At 39.2% G+C, this 19,007-nt stretch overlaps 2 protein-coding genes across 2 annotated transcripts; both read right to left on the bottom strand.

Moving 5' to 3' along the window:
* Positions 1–289: 289 nt before the first annotated feature.
* On the bottom strand, positions 290–1,347 carry Rnase6 (ribonuclease A family member 6). Its single transcript, XM_076848131.1, has 2 exons — positions 1,181–1,347; positions 290–798 (listed from the first exon to the last, which is right to left on the bottom strand). The coding sequence occupies exon 2, from the start codon at positions 791–793 to the stop codon at positions 332–334; it is 462 nt and encodes a 153-aa protein (XP_076704246.1). The 5' UTR covers positions 794–798; positions 1,181–1,347; the 3' UTR covers positions 290–331.
* A 12,117-nt stretch (positions 1,348–13,464) lies between these two features.
* Eddm3b (epididymal protein 3B) lies at positions 13,465–13,914 on the bottom strand. The gene has a single exon (XM_076848129.1). The coding sequence runs from the start codon at positions 13,900–13,902 to the stop codon at positions 13,465–13,467; it is 438 nt and encodes a 145-aa protein (XP_076704244.1). The 5' UTR covers positions 13,903–13,914.
* Between the last annotated feature and the right edge of the window lie 5,093 nt (positions 13,915–19,007).

Genomic DNA, 19,007 nt, shown 5'->3' with positions numbered 1-19,007 from the left:
CTTCACACTCATCAGAATGCAGCAAGAGTGGTTTTATTGCTGTGAATGTAGTTTTATAAAGTTTGGCAAAAGTCCCAAGGTTAAAAATCTGTAGGCCTGGATGCTTCTCTGCCCTCTTCCCTATTTGCCTTCTCTCAAAACAGACAGAACTCCAAAGCAGAAAAAAGTCCTATTTCTTTTTGTCCCAACTCTAGTCTGGTATCCTAGATACTCAAATTCTTCCAACACTTTCCTTCTCTTCCATGGATACAAGAAAATCAACAAAAGAAGAGAAAAAGCAGAAGAAACTTTAAGAGAATCTGTGTCCAATGAGAGGAAAGTGAGCAAAATCTTAGATGAGCTTATCCAAGTGTACAGGAACCAACTGATAGGGAGGGTCACTCTTCTGAGGGGGGTCACAGGCAACAATGAAGAATCTGTATTGGGCAGTATCCCTGTAATGACAGTGAGGATACTTCCCTGCAGTGAGTTTGCATTTGGTCATGTTAACAGGCTTTGCACTCTGGTGGCAATTGTTCTGGCCGTTCTTGCAGATGACGTGGGGCATATTGCAGGCAACAGCTACATTCTGAAAAGAGTCATGCAGGAAGGTGTTTTCAGGCTTACAATGCTGAGTGTAATTGTTGACACCACCCATTGCCCTGTTGCATTGGAGAAGACCTGGCTGTATGTGCTGGATTTCAAACCAATGAGCCTTGGTGAGCCTCTCAGGCAAAGCACAAAGTGGGCACACTGTGCTCCATAGTCCCAGCAGCATTAGGAGGAGAGGAAAGCATCCCAGATTTAGTATCATATTTCCTGTGTAAGAAGAGTGAAGATCATGGTAATAGAAGAAGCAATAAGAGCATAGTTATTAATAACTATTAATCATTCTTATTTAGATTTTTGTTTTGCCTTTTAAGATTTCATAGCTTTTTTTTTTTTTTTTTTTTTTTATCTTTCACATAGGGTCTCACGATTCTATGAAGACTCTGAAGCCCAGAGAGGTGAGCAGCCCTTTCTTAGATTGGCTTTTCTCACTCTTCTCTATGACTTGCATTTATGCATTCAACAACTCGCATGTCAGACATTTGATTTTTTACATCTTCCCTTCTGGGATGTTTACCTTTCATCTATAGCTACTTCCTCCCAGCCATGTTCACAGCCCTGTTCACCTCAGCCCTGAGTTTCCTCCTCTTACCAGGTGTTCGAGCTGAAGTTTCTGCTGAGAACAGAGGCAGTGGTTAATCTCAGGCTCACAGGGTCTTGTCTGCTTCTCTTCTCTCAAGCCTGCCAGAGCTGCATATGTGAGGCAGAAGAAGAAATGGTCTGACCCACAGGAAAGAGAAACCTAAAACTCCTGCACAGTGAAGATGAGACTAGAGACTTCCAAATCTGTCTTTAAAATAGTGTCTTATTACTGTTTATAGAGGAAGCAAGCCCACTTTTAGAAACAAGATGATTCAAAACTAAGTTTGAGGAACTGATTCCTTTCTGATATGGGTTTAGTACTTCCTTCTTGATTGGAGGTTTCAATTTTTTGAAGCTCTTTGCTTTCAGTCTTTTAAGAGAAGATATACCATGTAAATCTGATATAATAGCTGCCACATACTTGGTAACATTGTGAATTCCAACAACAGATGTGAATAAAATTATTTGTTTATGCATACGTTTACTGGGCCATATGTCAGGCCTCTCAGATTCAGGGGTTCATGATCTAATAAAAGAGACAGGTGAGGGCTGGGGATGTGGCTCAAGTGGTAGCGCACTCCTCTTGCATATGTGAGGCACTGGATTCGATCCTCAGCACAACCTAAAAATAAATAAATGAAATAAAGGCATGCTGTCCATCTACAACTAAAAGATAAATATTTTGTTTTAAAAAAGAGACAGGTGAATAGTCAAGTATAGTACAAGTTGATAAGTATAAATAAACATTTACAGTGTGATGGGGGACATTACAGGGGATGTGGGGAGAGAGTAGAAGGAAAAGCATCTGAATTGAATTTTGAGGAATAATTAGAAGTCAGGCAAAGAGAGTAGCAAGGGAGAAGACTGTGAAAAGAAAAAAAAATACCCATAAGCATGAAAAATGACAAATTGAGGATATTTGCCTTTAAATCTGTTCTTTTCTTTCCACTGGTGCTATATAATACCCTTATTCTGAAGCTCATTATCTCATGAAAGGCTTGTATAAACTTCCCACATGGACTGACTGTAGTGGCACATGCCTGTAATCCCAGCAACTCAGGAGCCTGAGGCAGGAGGATTCCAAGTTCAAGGCAGCTTGGGCAACTTAGAGAGACTCTGCCTCAAAATAAAAAATTTCAAACCAGGAAATGTAGCTCACTAGTAAAGTGCCTGTTATGATTTAGATTAGGCCATGTATAAAATAATGCAAGGACATTTAGAGGTGAAACGATTGGTGTTGGGGTCTGATCTCCTGAAGTCATGGAGAGTGCACCCTGAAGAATCTGAACATGGAGTTTCTTTTTATTAGCTGAAGCCTCCTAGCAGGACAGCAATAACTCCTCACGATTGGCTAATTCTTGTGGGACATGATGACCCTTCTGATTAAGGAGAAAAATAAGGCACTAACTGTTCTACCTGCTATGTACTTGAGGTCTGTTTCCTGGCATTTTATGCGAACATATCCTGTTTTGTCACTGGGAAAAATGTTTCCTTAGTACTAGCAAACAAGTTAGTTGTTTTCAATAATGTTATGCCATAGTTAAGATTTAACCTCACACTACCCTATAAAAGACGTACTGTGTAAGAACAAAGCAGTCCACAGCTTTGCAGGCTCCCAGCTTTCCCTAGTAAACAAATTGTCGATTTTAGGACTCAAGAGATTTCGTGAATAATTGCAGGACCTAATACTCAGCAGTAGTTCATTTGCAGCGGATTAGGTTATGAGAGTCTTAACCTAATCAGTGCATTACTCTTCTGATAGGGATTAACTGAGTGGTGATTGTAGGCAGGTAGGGTGGGTCGTTGACGATAGCCTTTGGGGTATATATTTAGTTAGCTGAGCTTGGTCTCTGTTTCTTGGTGCCGTGTTTCCAGCAGCTTTCCTCAGCCACACACTCTGCCATGCTGTTCTACTCATCTCATGCCAGAGCTATGGAGTTGGCCATTTATGCCCTGAGACTTTTGAAACCATGTGTCCCAAAAGAAATTTTTCCACCTTTAATTGTTCTTGTCAGGCTTGACGGTCACGGAAGTGAAACAGCTGACTCAAATAGTGCTCCTGGGTGTAAGGTCAGGCACTGGTGACCAAAGGAGGCAGATTAAAAGCTGCTGAAGAGGATTTATTGAGATTCTCTCCCAGGCGAGACCCTACAGGCCAACAGAGCAGTCCAGAGAATCACCCATGGGCCCAGCTGGACTGGAATTTTCATTGAGCTTAAGGCAGGAAGGGAGGAAAGGGCTTGAGACAGGAAGGGAGGAAAGAAAGGGCTTGGGACAGGAAAGGGAGGTTTTTAGAGTCCCTTGTCCTACTGGAGTTGGTCGGAGGAGCTTGCTGAGATCCAGGATTGGTCAGGAGACCCTCCTGATTGACAGGTGGTTCTGTCAGCACCTGATTGGTGGTTCTGACGCGTGGGTTGCCTGGTGCTTTGTTCCTTAGCCACCTCAAACTGACCCAGCACTGGTTCAATCCCTAGGATCAAATCAAATAAAAATCTTCCTAGGGCTGGGGTTGTGGCTCAGTGGTAGAGTGCTAACCTAGTACTTGCAAGGCCCTGAGTTCGATTCTCAGCACCACATAAAAATAAATAAAATAAATAAAATAAAGGTATTGTGTCCAACTACAAATAAAAAATAAATATTGGACTCCCAGCTTCGAGACTTGTTTCCTTCTAATCCACTGTACACATTGCCTCTAGATTAGTCCTCTTTGAGGATAGTTATAGTAATACAACACTCTTGTCCAATGCTTTTCCTGTAGAAAAATATTTATCTACAGGAAAATAAGACTGTTTATGGTTTACCTACAGTGAAGACACAAGGTTACAAGGTTGCAGGACACAAGGTTAATATATAAAAGTTAATTGTTTTATTAAGCACCGGCAATGAACAATTTGAAATTGAAAACACATACCATTTACATTGCAAAAAAAAAAAAAAAAAGGGATATACTTAGGTATACTTAGTTTTAAGTATAACAAAATAAAAAGATTGATATGAGAAAAAATATAAAAATCTGATGAAAAAAATCAAAAGAAATAAATAAACTTGTAGGCATCCCATATTCATGGATAGGAAGAGTCAATATTCTTATGATGGCTGGGTATGGTGGTGCATGCCTGTAATTGCAGCAGCTTGGGAGGTTGAGGCAGGAAGATCACGAGTTCAAAGCCAGCCTCAGCAAAAAACGAGGCGCTAAGCAACTGAGACTCTGTCTCTAAATAAAATACAAAATAGGGCTGGATGTGGCTCAATGGTCGAGTGCCCCTGAGTTCAATCCCTGGTACTTACAAGGAAAAAAAAAATTCTCATGATGTCACTTCCTCTCAACTCAATCCATACATTAAGCATAATCCCAGTCAGTATCTCAGAAAGTTATCTTGTGGATAATATCAAAGTTATTCTGGAGTTTATCTGAAAAGGCAAAGATCCAGAATGTCAACACAATGCTGGAAAAGAAGCAAAAAGAAGATTAACAGCACCCAACTTCAAAATACTACACACCTAGAGTAATTAGTAATTAGTCAGCTGTTACTGTAAAAGCAAAGCAAAACAAGACCAAACCCTGAAATAATCAACTTAGAAAGAGGCCAGTTTTATTTAGGCCCACAGATGCAGAGGTTCTAGTTCATAGTCAGTTGGCCCTCTTGCTTTGACCCTGTGGCAAGGTAGTAAATTATGGTGGAGTGTATGTGTTGGTTAGGAAGCAAAGAGAAAGAAAGAGGAGAACCTGGGCCCCAATATCTCCTTCAAGGGCATGATCCTACTGACATAACTTCCTTCCACTGTTCTCACCTCCTAAGGTTTCACCTCCTAAGTGTCACAGGTGAGGGACCAGGTCTTCAACACATGGGCCTTTGGTGGGTATTCAAGATCCAGATTATAGCAGGCAGTATGGTATTAGTGAAAGAATAAACAAATAGGGCCATAGACTAGAACAGAGTGGCCAGAAATGGATCACACAGTGAACAGATCTTTGACAGTTCAACTAATGATAGTAGGACAACTAGACATCCACGTGCAAAAATAAAAGAAAGAAAAAAAAATCTTATAGCTCTAGATCTTATACATCTTATAGGTCTACATTTTAAAACTTTCACAAAAATGAACACAAAATAGTCCATAAACCTAAATATATTACCTAGAAGATAACATATGAGAAAATCTACAGTTTGGTGATGATTTTTTTTAGATGTAATACCAAGAATACAATCCATGAAAGAAACAATTGTCAAGCTGGACTTCACAATTTAGTGAAAAAAAATCTGTTCTGTAACAGACACTGTTAAAATAATAGGAAGACAAATTAGAAAAAGGTAGAGAATATTTGCATAAAATATATCTGATAAATGAATGTTACACAATGTGTATAAAGAATTATTAAACCCTAACAATAGGAAATTTAATAACAATTTAAAAATGGGCAAACAAAAAGAACAAAATGAAAAGGACAGACTTAGGGCTTTTGGGTGATAATGTGAATCTGATTTCCTTTTAAGGAGGTTTATATAAGATGTGCTCTTCTGAACACAAAGGGTCACTCTTCTTTAAAACAGGAAAATTCCTGTATGATGTGCATGCCTGTATTCCCAGCAACTTGGGAGGCTAAGGCAGAAGAAATGTAAGTTTAAGGTCAGCCTCAGCTATTTAGTAAGACTGTCTCAAAATAAAAAGTAGGAAGGTCTGGGAATGTGGCTCAGTGATAGAGTACCCCTGGATCCAATCTCTAGTACCTAAATAAATAAATTTGGAAAATTCCTAGGAGAATTAATGTCAGCTGAATTTATAGGAAGATTAAGTTTGGATAATCTTTATTTGTGTATCTGCTGTCCAGATGTTTTCAATTTAAACTAGTTTTTATTCCATCTGGTAGATGCTAATTTCTTCAATATATCATTAGAGAACTGCAAATTGAAACAACAATGAGATATTACCACACACCTATTAGTATGGCTAAAATTTTAAAAAAACTGGACAACATTCAATGTTGATGAAGATGAAGAGAAGCAGGAACGTTCATTTACTGCGGGTGCGAATCTAGTTTCAGGGTCATATTTTGGGGTGTATATTCTGGTATCCTACAAGAGGGAATCCAGTTAGCCTGCTTGAATCTCATGACCTTTGCTTTGGTTCAGTAGAGGAAACTGGAAATCTTGATGGATAGTTCTAGCAATATTACACACAAAAGAGGAAGAATAGTTTCCTAAGGAAAATAAATATGCAGTCATCCAAAAGAGGGTAGATGCTGGGAAATCCAAAGTCATAGTACCAAGCTATTATACTAATTATTCTTTTTTTTTTTAAGTTGACATGTTCCATATTTATTACACAAGTGCCATTGGGCTGTGTGGCCGTGAGCACTCAGCTGTGAGTGGGCTGAGTGCTAGAGGAAGGTCCCTGAACACTGTGTGAACCTCACATGCCTACGGTCTTCTTGAGGACACACTGCTGGGGTCAAGTGTCACCCTTGGGCACACCCAGTGAGGGCCAGATTGCCAAGCCCCTGGAGGACCATGTCCCCAGCTTAGGGAGCTCCCCCTCCTCTCCCTCTCCAAGCATAGGGTTCCATCCGCAGCCCAGCTGGATGTTCAGGCAGTCACTTCCCAAGTGTGCAGAGGCCTGTGGCTGCTGTAGCCATATCTTTCCCCAAAAAACAGTGGCTTGGTGGTGGCTTCAACAACCTGCATTTGCCTTGTTTATTCACAATGCCTTCCCTTCCCCAGTCCAGGAACTTTGCTAATGACCCTGAAGCAGAGACCACTACCTGCCAGCATTACCACAGCCCAAGGGCTGCCACCTGCCAAGGAGAAACTGCAGCTTCAACCCCCTCAGTGACTTGTCATGTTATCTCAAGCCAGGGGTGGCAATATACTAATTATTGTTGACTCCATTCTCCTTCTACACTGTTTGAATCACCATCTATCTGCTAATCCTTTAATCAAAACATTTATAGAGGGGTTGGAGATGTAACTCAGTAGTAGAGCACTCATCTAGCAGGCATGAGGTCCTGGGTTAATCCCCACTACCACAAAACCAAAAATATTTATAGAGTTTCTTTCTTCTTCTTCCTCCTGTCCTCCCCATGCCTTCCCCCGCCTTCTTTTTTTATTTTTTGGTCCTAGAGATTGAACCCAGGGCCTCCTGCAAGCACTCCACCAGTGAACTACATCCTCACCCATTTTTATTTTTTGAGACAGTTCTTCCTAAACTGTTTAGGGCCTCTGTAAATTGCCCAGGAGCTTGCCATTCTGGGATTATAGTCGTGTGTGTGCCACCAAACCCAGCTGAACTGATTTCTTTTTCAAAAACAACAAACACAGGAGAATCTCTCAAAGCATAAATAAATTACCCTTTTGTAAGGGAAATTTACACTTAACAAAGAAAATCTCCACTTCTACTGGTGTCTTCCTCTCTGTACCAGAAAGAGAAGGATATCTGTGGACCACAACAAGCTCTTCTCAACGGAAAGCAGCATAGCAGGTCTTCCCTCATTTACCATTTACCATTCTTTTCTAGCATATCTTGCCTCTTCACCACCTTCTTTCTTTGTCTTAGGTGAAAAGGAAATAGAAGGTGTTAGGAAGTGAGTCAGCTAGGAGCTGGGAGCAGGGAAAGGACTAGGAAGGGCAACTGAAACCCACAGGGAGCCTCATCGCCTTAGAAAGCCCTGACAGGCTCTTGTCACTCTTCTCTCTGAGAGAACCTATTCTCGCCCTCAAGGATGTCCCTCTTTACTTTCTTCCATCTCCCTCCCCGTCTAACAAACATTGCTCTTCTTTTACTAAGTCTCAGGTCTTGAGCAAGAACACAGGAATCCAGGTTGGGGGTCTCTGTGACTGCTGCTGCCTGGGGCTCTGCTGTGCTGGCTGGTCTCCTCTGCAGCAGTAGACATTAAGGGGATCTCCCCTCTGCCCTCTGGGTTTCCACAATTGAATCTGCTGAAATAAACTGATAATAGATTCATGATAAAGGAGAAGTTTATTTGTATGAGGTGCATGGGAACCATACAAAACAGTGATAACAGGAAGAACTTTACTGCTCTCAGTATTCAACTAAAGCTCAGAAGGCAGATTAGCAGGGGAAACGAGTTTTACTTTGCTGATAATGGAGGATAACAATTTCTTTCTCAAATCTCCAATTTCAGGAGTTGAGGGGTACAGAAAGTTATAAGAGAGGATTCATCTCAGGGATGCAAAGATGCTTCCACATATGGAAATCAATAAATGTAATTCATCACATAAATAGACTTAAAGACAAGAACCATATATTTATCTCAATAGATGCAGAAAAAGTATTTGACAAAATTCAGCATCCATCTGTGTTTAAAATACTAGAAAAAAATAGGAATAGAAAGTACACTATGAGCCAGGGGTGGTGGTACACACCTGTAACCCCAGCCGCTCGGGAGGCTAAGGCAAGAGGATAGTGAGTTCAAAGCCAGCTTCAGCAATGCAAAGCACTAAGCAACTCAGTGAGACCCTGACTTTAAAATAAAAATACAAAAATAGGGCTGGGGATGTGGCTCAGTGGATGAGTGCCCCTGAATTCAATCCCTGTTACCACCCCACCCCGGCCTCGCCAAAAAAACAAAGAACATTGTGAAAGCTGTATTTGACAAACACAAGGCCAACATCATTCTAAACAGAGAAAAACTGAAAGCTTTCCTTCTGAAAACAGGGATAAGACACAAATGCCCACTTTCACCTTTTCACTTTCTATTCAGCATAATCCTTGAAACTCCAGCCAGAGCCATTAGGCAAAAGAAAGAAATTAAAGGGATATGAACAGGAAAAGAAGAGCTTAAACTATCTCTGTTGTTTTTTGTGGTGCTAAGGATTGAACCCCAGGGCCTTATGCATGCAAGGCAAGCACTCTACCACCTGAGGTATATCCCCAGCACCTCAAACTATCTCTGTTTGCCAATAACATGATCCTATATTTAGAAGACCCCCAAAAACTCCACCATAAAACTTCTAGAACTCATAAATGAATTCAGCAAAATAGCAGGATACAAAATTAACACACATCAATCAATTGTGTTCTTATACTCTGATGATGAATCAGCTGAAAAGAAATTAGGACAATCATCCCACTCATAATAGCCTCAAAAACAAAACAAAACAAAACAAACAAACAAAAAAACCCCACACCCCCCCACACACAAAAACTTGGGAATCAATCTAACAAAAGAGGCAATTAACCTCTACAATGAAAACTACAGAACACTAAAGAAATAAATTGAACTTAGAAGATTAAAAGACCTCCCATGTTCTTGGATAAACAGAATTAGTATTGCCAAAATTACTACCAAAAGCACTATATAGAATCAGTGCAATTTCCATTAAAATTCCAATGACATTCTTCATAGAAATAGAAAAAACAATCATGAAATTCATTAGGAAAAATAAGAGGCCCAGAATACCAAAGCAATCCTTAGTGAGAAAAGTGAAGCAGGAGGCATCACAATACAGAACTTAAATTATACTACAGAGCTATAGTAACAAAATCAGCATTGTATTGGCACCAAACAGGCATGAAGACCAATGGAATAGAAGAGAAGTCACAGAGACAAACCCACATAAGTACAATTATCTCATACTAGACAAAGATGCCAAAAACATACATTGGAGGAAAAATAGCCTCCTCAACAAATGGTGCTGGGAAAACTGGAAATCCATATGCAGTAGAATAATATTAGACCCCTATCTCTCATCCTGCACAAAACTGTACTCAAAGTGGATCAAGGACCTAGGAATTAAACCAGAGATGCTGCGCCTACTTGAAGAAAATGTAGGCCTAACACTCCGTCATGTCAGTTTAGGAACTGACTTCTTCAAAAAGACTCCTAAAGCACAAGATGTAAAATTTTAAAAATCAATAAATGGGATGGCATCAAACTAAAAAGCTTCTTCACAGCAAAAGAAACAATCAAGAGTGTGAAGAGAGAGCCTACAGAATGGGACAAAATCTTTGCCACCTGCACCTCAGATAGGGCATTAATTTCCCGGATATACAAAGAACTGAAAAAACTTAATACTCAAAACAAACAAACAGCCCAATTAATAAATAAGCAAAGAAACTAAACAGACACTTCTCAAAAGAAGAAATACCAATGGTCAACAAATATATGAAAAGATGTTCAACATCTCTAACAATTAGAGAAATGCTAATTAAAACTACACTGAGATTTCATCTCACTCCAGTCAGAATAGCAATTATCAAGAATACAAAAAAAAAAAAAAAAAAAAAAAACAAAACAACCAATAAATGTTGGTGAGGATGTGGGGAAAAGGGCACACTCATACATTGTTGGTGGGACTGCAAATTGGTGCAACCACTCTGGAGAGAAGTATGGAGATTCCTCAAAAAACTAGGAATGGGACCACCATTTGACCCAGTTTTCCTATTCCTTGATAGATATCCAAAGGGGTTAAAATCAGTATACTACAGTGATGCAGCCACATAAATGTTTATAGCAGTAAATTTCACAATAGCTAAGCTATGGAGACATCCTAGGTGTCCTTCAACAAATAAATGGATAAAGAAAATGTGGTAAGTAAACACAATGGTGTATTACTCAACCATAAAGAAAAATGACTTCATGACACTTGCCATATGACACTTGGATCTGGAAACTATCATGCTAAGTGAAATAAGCCAATCCCCCAAAACCAAAGGTCACATGTTTTCTCTGATATGTAGAAGCTAATCCACAATAAGGGAAGGGGGAGGAGTGGAAGAATAGAAGTTCAGTGGATTAGACAAAGGGGAATGAAGGGAAGGTAGGGGGTAAGAAAAGGAAAGTCAGTGGAATGAATCTGACATAACTTTCCTGTGTACATATATGAATATACAACAGTAAACTTCACTTTCATGTATATCCACAAGAATGGGGCCCTAATTAGCAAAAGAATATTCTACGCTTGTATAATTATATCAAAATGGAATCTACTGTCATGTATAACTGAAAAGAACCAATAAAAAAAAATAAGAATAAAGGAGGCACAGTGGGACTAAAGTTAGGAAATGTGGATTTAGCTCGACTAAGAAACAAGTCACATTCTCTGTTTCCCAGGCATCCACTAGGGTCAGGGGGCTGCCCCTCAACCTCCATTCTCACTATAAAGAAGTTCAGGAGCTAAAATAATTTGGAGGCTTTAACTTCAGAGGGGTTCTGTTTCAACATGAGACTCAAAGAAGGTCCAGATGTTTGAAGTGTAAAAAGCATTTCGGTCTACAGGAGGGAATAAAGGCTTCGGATTCTGGGTGGTAGGGGGGAATGATGATAGTTTACAAAGAGAATTAAAGGAAATAAATGCATGGCAAATAGGAGAGTTTGCTCTGTGCATGAAGTCTCTCAGGTAACAGGCTTCAGAAGAATAGATGATTGCTTGCAACAAAGTCTTTCTGGATGAGATTTCAGATCTTCAGTCTTATTTTCCAAAAATAAAAATTTTTTGTTTAATGAGATTGCAGAGAAGGAGTTCATGATAATTGCATTCAGGAGGAACTTCCAATTCAGACAAGGGAACTTTAGCCACCTCTGAGTTATTCATCCCTGATCCCACCTCCATGTGTATAGGAGATGCACATGTTAATAAACTTTCATTTGTTTTTCTGTTGTTAATATGATTTCTGTTATATGGACCTCCAGCAAGAACCTAGAAGGAAAATATTTTTTTCGTCTTCTATAATATATTAAGAAGAGCATTTACCATGTGGGGAAAAAAACAAATAAACTAATATTCCCCATAGGTAAATTGATCTTGAGGGACTCTGGTTTAAAACTAATCTCTTGTGATTTTGGTTAATATAGATTATCATTCACCAGGTATCAGCTCATCCCCAGATTCACTGAAAAATTTCAAGACTCAGGAATTGCCCTACGAACATGATGACCCATCTAGATATACTGGTCGCTGACTGACACCAGAGTTATAGGAAGGTGTGTAGTCACCTAATTAAAAAGATTGATACCTTGGTCTTTTCTCTGATTGTTTCAGAAGCAGAATCATGTAACATTGCAGGAGACTAGAGAACTTAAGGTATTTGAATGCTTAGTATTTATCCTGCCCATACCCCTCCTATATGAAGAGAACATTCTTCTTACTCTGTATCTCTCTCCCTAATTTACAAATAGAATTCTTATACACTCTACCTGCTTGCACCCCCAACATTTTCTTCTATTTATTTCCTTATAACAACATTTAAGTCTAAAATCTCATTCTTAATTGAAAAACTTGACATTTTGAAGTCTTCAAACTTCCACTTAATTTATTTCCCCGCTGAATGAAAATGTTTATTATCAGGCAAACTCACTTATGCTATTATCTTCTACTTAGTGTGCAATGTTATGAGGAAATGAAATGCCTTAACCCATCTAAAATGAATTGGCCTTCTTAGGAATGTTCTTAATAAATAAGTCCAGTGGGGGTGTCTCAGTCTGGTTGATGGAGGAGGGGTACTTTTTGATCTGAGGTTCAAAGCTTCTGCTGTGTTCACAGCCTACTATGCTTTGCATATTAGAAATCCCCCTCTTCTAGTCAGGGAGAGCAGATGACTAAAGTCTCATGTTTTATCCAAAGAATGAGGAAAGAAAAAGTCAATTTTCCTTGGAGTACCTACTGTGAGCCAGTACCTACTGTACTGGCTCACAGTACCTACTTGTACTTGGAGTACCTACTGTGGCACAGCTCTGCCTGTGCCACTCATTTGGGTGGATCTAAGGATGCTACCACAACAATGCTTAGGTCATGGCTTGCCTTCAGCTTAGCACATACAAACACGTTTATATACCCAGATACATAAACATATTCCATACATTTAGGCACACACAGACCTATGTACAATACAATCACATCTACCCATACACCGTAGTAAGTGCAGCCACACTGCTCATACTAGTGATATAATACAAACTGCATGCATAAATAGGCTCATCGTACACATTGGAATAACATACTTTATTTATAGAAGGAAAGGTCATTCAGCTTGGGTAGGTTTAAAGATGTCTATGTCAGGAAAAGTCCTGAATTAGTCAAGAAGAGATGTCACATGAGCTGAACCTTGAAAGAACACTTAGGAGTAACTTAGGTAAGTGAGGACAGACTATTATTACAGGCAGAGAACAACAAAATCAAAATTGTAGTATCATGAGACTGTGATACATAACTCTGGTTGGAAAACATTGACATGAAAATGCAAACTGGGGAGTGGCAGTGGCTGTTGATGTATGCAGGGCCATCACCTGAAAAATCACGAAATGTTCTCCCCAACCCGAGGTCCCAGACAGACTGTCTAGTTGAAGAGAGGATTTATGAGCTTCACATCTTCTATATTATCAACATACCCATCCATGCTACAATGGAATTGAATATGGCTATAGCTCCTGGTCTCTCTGTAGTTATTTAATTTCTCCCAGTGACAAGTGAGTGTTTTGATGGGACGCTGGGCCCATATGTATGTATTTCTGTAACGGTCATTCCATTTGCTACTAACGCATATATGCTCAATTTTGTACCATGAGATATAAATGAACATGTGAGAGAGCTTGTGGCTCAGATTTCCTTTTTTCATGAGATTGTTACATTTGTAGGAAGCAAAATCTTGGCTTGGACTTAGGTGATGTTCTTCCATAAATTTCCTCCTGGAAATGTTCTCACTGTGCAAAAGTAAACTGCATTGGAGACACAGCAGGGCCAAGAGAGTGACCCAGACCTTTAGAGAGGATGCCATCTCAGTGACCAGGACCACCTGTGTACGCACAGGGAAGAGAGAGGAAAATATTAAGGCATGCCTGGAGGGTTGCGCTGCACTTCAAAATTCCTGTTCCTGCCAATGAGGGCACTTGGGCCTAATTTCACTATTTGATTCCTATACTAGAAGATGATAACTCTTTTTTTGGGCAGAGGGGTTCTGGGAATTGAACCCAGAGATGCTTTACCACTGAACTACTTCATCCCTTTTATTTTTTATTTTAAGAAAAGTCTCACTAAGTTGCTTAGGGCCTTGCTAAGTTGTCCAGGTTGGCCTTGAATTTAAGTGATTCTCCTGCTTTTAGCCTCCCGAGTTGCTGGAATTATAAGCATGTACCACTGTGCCCAACTTAGATGACAACTCTTTTTAGATAATAATATTTATAGAAAATAAAAAGGTGTTGCAGACTGAGTGTACCAAGAACAAAATTTGGAAAAAGTAGACAACGTTTAAGAATTCTTTCTATTGCCCTCCCCTCTATAAGACCCATGGAACCCAAAGGACTATAGCTATCTCTAGTAAGCTCCTTTCCCCCAATTGACTTGCAGGAAATCATGTGTCCTAAAGAATATGGCATTTTAAAACCTATGTCTGCAAAGTAGAAATGGTTGTCACCTTTTATGGGCATGTAGAAGATAAATAACTCCTTGGGAGATATTTTCTAGGTGAAAGGCTTTGGTTCCCTGAAATCATAGCCCAGGCTGCAATTATGCTGACTTTGCATGATGATGCTTCTCTAACCTTAACTTCCTTATAACAGCTACCCAAAGCCTGGGTTTACACATCCCTTCTCAGGGGCCATTTCCCCAACCCTCGTTACAAATGATCTCAATTTGACAGAGCTGCTTGTTGTGAATGTTGTGGTAAAGGAACTCGAGTTTTGAAATATTGCTCTAATCAAGTAAGTACTAAGACCAAAACTGCCTTCACAGGAGTAACTCTGACCTAGAAGAGGGAGTTATTTGAAAACTCTCCTCCTTAAAATAGGACTCTGCCCTCATTTGCATGAAGAATGTACTTAGCCCTACTGAATCTCTATCCTGATTTGCAACTCTGAATACCAGTGTCCTTCAATGGACCCAATAATATTTCCTTCAAGACAGACCTGAGAGAGTGTATATGTGTATATGCTTTGGAAGATCAGGGTTTGGAGGAATAGGTGGGGGAAAGGCTATATTAGCGGGAGTTGAATTGAAGCCTCCTTTTTCTGTAATTTCTATCTTTTCTATCTAAAAAGTCGATCAAGCTCCTTCCAGTGTTTCTGGGCCCTTCACCCAAGCTTCCTATGCATAGTTTTCTAACTCACCTTATTCAGATTCTGCGATCCTGTCACTGTTTGCGCTTGGTATCAGTCTATGGAAGGGAAGAGCAGAGTCTGCGTCTTTCTTCTCTTAGTGCCCAAGGAGTATTCAGTAGTGGACAAAGGAATGACAGTGGGAGGCACAGCACTCCTGATGATTTGTGCTGCTGGTGGAGTGGAGGGCAGGGTCAAGGATATCTTTTTGTGTGAACCTGATCCTACACCTTCTCATGTAGAACACTTGAGTTCACTCTGAGAATAGCCTGGAGCAAAGGCTGCAAACATCAAAGAATGACTCCTGGGTACAAAGGAATTGCAGGGCAACGAAGAGTGACCCTAGAGAGGGTTATCTATAGTTTTCAGAAGTCAACTAGAGATCTGACTTCTAAACTCACTGCCAGACTAACTTCTGGGCTTTAAATTGCTAGGCTATGTTCTATGGGAACTCCAGGGGAAAAAACCACCTCTGGAGGTATGAACTGTGGGAACTTTGCTGAAAGGAGAAAGAATATTTAGTCCAAGGTGCAGTGTATAGATAGACTGAGACACTGAAATATGCTTTCTATCAACATCTTCAAGGATGGCTTATAGCTAAGCTACCATCATGGAATTTCTCACTGAGCCACATTATTATTAGAATATCAGAATGTACAGCTTACATCCAGAATTTACCTTCAGACTCTAACTCATATTAAGCATTCTTGGAATAATATGGAATCATGTGCCAGTAGACTGGCTGGGAGGTTGACTCAAAGCACATTCTTTATATCCTTCTATACCCTAGTTCTTTAGGTGACCAAGGGGGAATTCTGAGCATCTGAGTTTGGATACCTTAGAGATGATTCCAAGGACAAATAAGGTCACAATCACGTGCACATATGTCTTTCTTTCCCTGTCTCCTTCCTCTTTCTTTCCCGAGGAATGAATCCAGGGATGCTCTACCACTGAACTATATCCCCAGCCCTTTTTATGTTTTATTTTGAGATGGGAATCTCATTATGTTACTCAGGCTTGCCTTGAACTTGTAATCCTCTTCCCTCAGCCTTCTGAGTGGCTGGGATTACAAGTATATACTACCATGCCTGGCTTGTCTACAGCCCTTTCTAACAAGTTTGTGTTACCTACTGAAGATTAAAATTCAAGTAGTGCTTCAATAAATATAGAGAAGATGGGGGACCAATATTTGAAAAAACAAGAAAAAGATCCATAGTCTTTCAAAGCATCATATTTTATGGGATATTATAGAATATCAGCAAGCAATTTTGAGACTTGTAAGAAGAATGCATGTGAAAGTAGTTCTTGAATAATAAATTGTTATGCTGGCATCTATTGTTGATAATATTATTACATGTAGGATTATTCTATCCTAGACATTTCTAGTGTCAACTAGTTAATCCAGTGTGTTCAAATAAGTGATATTCTACTTTAAATATAGAAAAAAATTACTGTGAACTCCAGGCACCTATCAGGAATCCTACAATACCCTAAGCCCAAAGTCCTAAGTCCTCTTGGATATAAAGCAAATTATATAGGAAGCAACCAGAACTAAATTGTGGGGAGCAGTATCCCTTTATATTACCTTTGTAGCAGAAGCTTCTTAGTTAGTGACTTCTGATTTGAGTTATTAGAGTGATATTATCCTTTGAATATAAATTTTCAGTTATTTATTAATCATTTTCTTTCTTTAAACATTTTCTTTAACTCTTTTTTCTATTAGTTCTTTGATATTTCCTTTGTTGACCACTATTCAATTCTTTAAATTTTTTGTTACACCTGTTTTCAGAACCATAATAGAGACTTAAGTTTCTTGATGCAGATGACAAGAATGTCTCAAGGAAGCTTCATGTGGGCTGCACTTGCTGCCAAGGGTTGCCAGCTCGATGGGTTCCTGTGCAATCTATCAGAGAATCAGATAAAGGCCCTGGGGGAAGGGAACAAGTCTATTGGGACTTCTTGTTCCAGCAGAAGGGAGACCCAGCAGTGACAGAGTCAAGCTGGCTCTCAGGACAAAGGAGCTAGTTTTATTCATGTGAAAGGGGGAGGGGGTGGACCAGAGTTTAGCACTATTAATTGGCTTTAGATGCATTTTAAAAGGTGTTTTTCTCTGGGCAAACTTTTCAATCTTGAGGGAGGGGTAGTTAGCTGGCCGTCTTGGTGTAAAATGTTAGTTTTTTATTATCTTGTTGCATCTGGTATAAATGGTTCTGCCCTGGGATAAGGATGAGGTGCTGTAGCTGTTAAGAGAACACAGATGGGAAATGGGAGCGAACACAAATCAGGGCAGAAACAAGTTAAGGGCCCTGGCAATTTTCTGTGTTGGTGACTCCTCAACAGTTTTATCCTTTTTGTTTCTTGGGGAGGTATCCTAGTTTTAATCATATATCTGTTTCTGAGGCTAGTGACAGAGTTAGTGAGTGAGGGTACAGGAAAGGCACACATTATGCTCTTTATAGCTCAAAAGCCATGAGTTAAAACAGAGTGCAAGGGAAAGCACATACCACGCTTTTAATAACTATCAAGCTGGCCGTTGAGGTCTCTGAACTTTGTAGGAGAGGTCTGACTGTCTCACAAGGGCTCCAAAGATGGAATTCCCAGGGTCCAGGAACTGATGTGTTGGGGAAAAAAAAGTTTTGTTTTCATTATGCCACAACTGGATTTAGCAATTCCTTCATTTATGAATGTAGGGAAAAAAATAGAAATCATAGATTTTTATATCCGTTTACATTGCTACAATTATCTCAAAATCATTTACATTGATTAGAAGTTCAAGATTATAGTCATAATTATGTTCATATTTACACCTTATTACTAAAAACATTAATACATGTATTATTATGTATTACTAGGTCACAAACTTTAAATATTTGATACTTAATTTCCTTTATAATCCAAAGGATTATACTTGATGATATTTGTTCTCTTGTTTTCAATTATTATGTTTGCTCTTAATTGTTCTTTAGCTTCACCACAATGCCAAAGGCCTGCATGCCACAAAAACAAAACAAAACAAAACAAAAACAATTTAACCCCCTTTCCCAAGGGATGGTAGAGTAACCCAATGAAAGAATTTTTTTTCCATCAGTAACTATTTATTATAAAAGTATTATAGTTTTATCTCAAAGGATTCAAAAATAGTGATGCTCTGCTATCACCATATGTTTAATATAAAAGCCCTTTTCAAAGTACCAAATTCACATCATATTTGATTACCAGCTATTCATATATACATCCAATTTTTAAAAATTTATATATTTACTCTAATTTGTTATACATGATAGCAGAATGCATTTCAATTCCTAGTACACATATAGGGCACAATTTTTCATGTCTCTGGTTGCTCATAGAGTCACACCATTCATGTCTTCATACATGTACTTAGGTTAATGATATCTATCTTATTCCACCATTTTATTCTAATTTAATGCTGAATAATATTCCATTTTGTATATATACCACAGTTTCTTTATCCATTCATCAACTGAAGGGCATCTGGGTTGGTTCCACAATTTAGCTATTGTGAATTGTGCTACAATAAACATCGATGTGGCAATGTTCCTGTAGTATGCTATTTAAGTCCTTTAGGTATAGACCAAGGAGTGGAATAGCTGGGTCAAATGGTGTTTCCATTCCAAGTTTTTCAAAGAATCTCCATACTGTTTTCCATATTGGCTTCACTAATTTGCAGTCCCACCAAAAAGCGTGCCTTTTCCCCCACATCCTCGCCAACACTTATTGTTGTTGGTGTTCTTAATAGCTGCCATTCTGATTGGAGTGAGATGAAATC

Source organism: Callospermophilus lateralis, chromosome 3, assembly GCF_048772815.1.
Source record: "Callospermophilus lateralis isolate mCalLat2 chromosome 3, mCalLat2.hap1, whole genome shotgun sequence".
Taxonomy (NCBI): domain Eukaryota; kingdom Metazoa; phylum Chordata; class Mammalia; order Rodentia; family Sciuridae; genus Callospermophilus; species Callospermophilus lateralis.
This window is presented reverse-complemented; position numbering and strand designations above follow the sequence as displayed.

Bases quoted from the DNA above. Each gene is read 5' to 3' on its own strand.
- Eddm3b (XM_076848129.1), bottom strand. From the start codon at position 13,902: ATGGCATCCTCTCTAAAGGTCTGGGTCACTCTCTTGGCCCTGCTGTGT.
- Rnase6 (XM_076848131.1), bottom strand. From the start codon at position 793: ATGATACTAAATCTGGGATGCTTTCCTCTCCTCCTAATGCTGCTGGGA.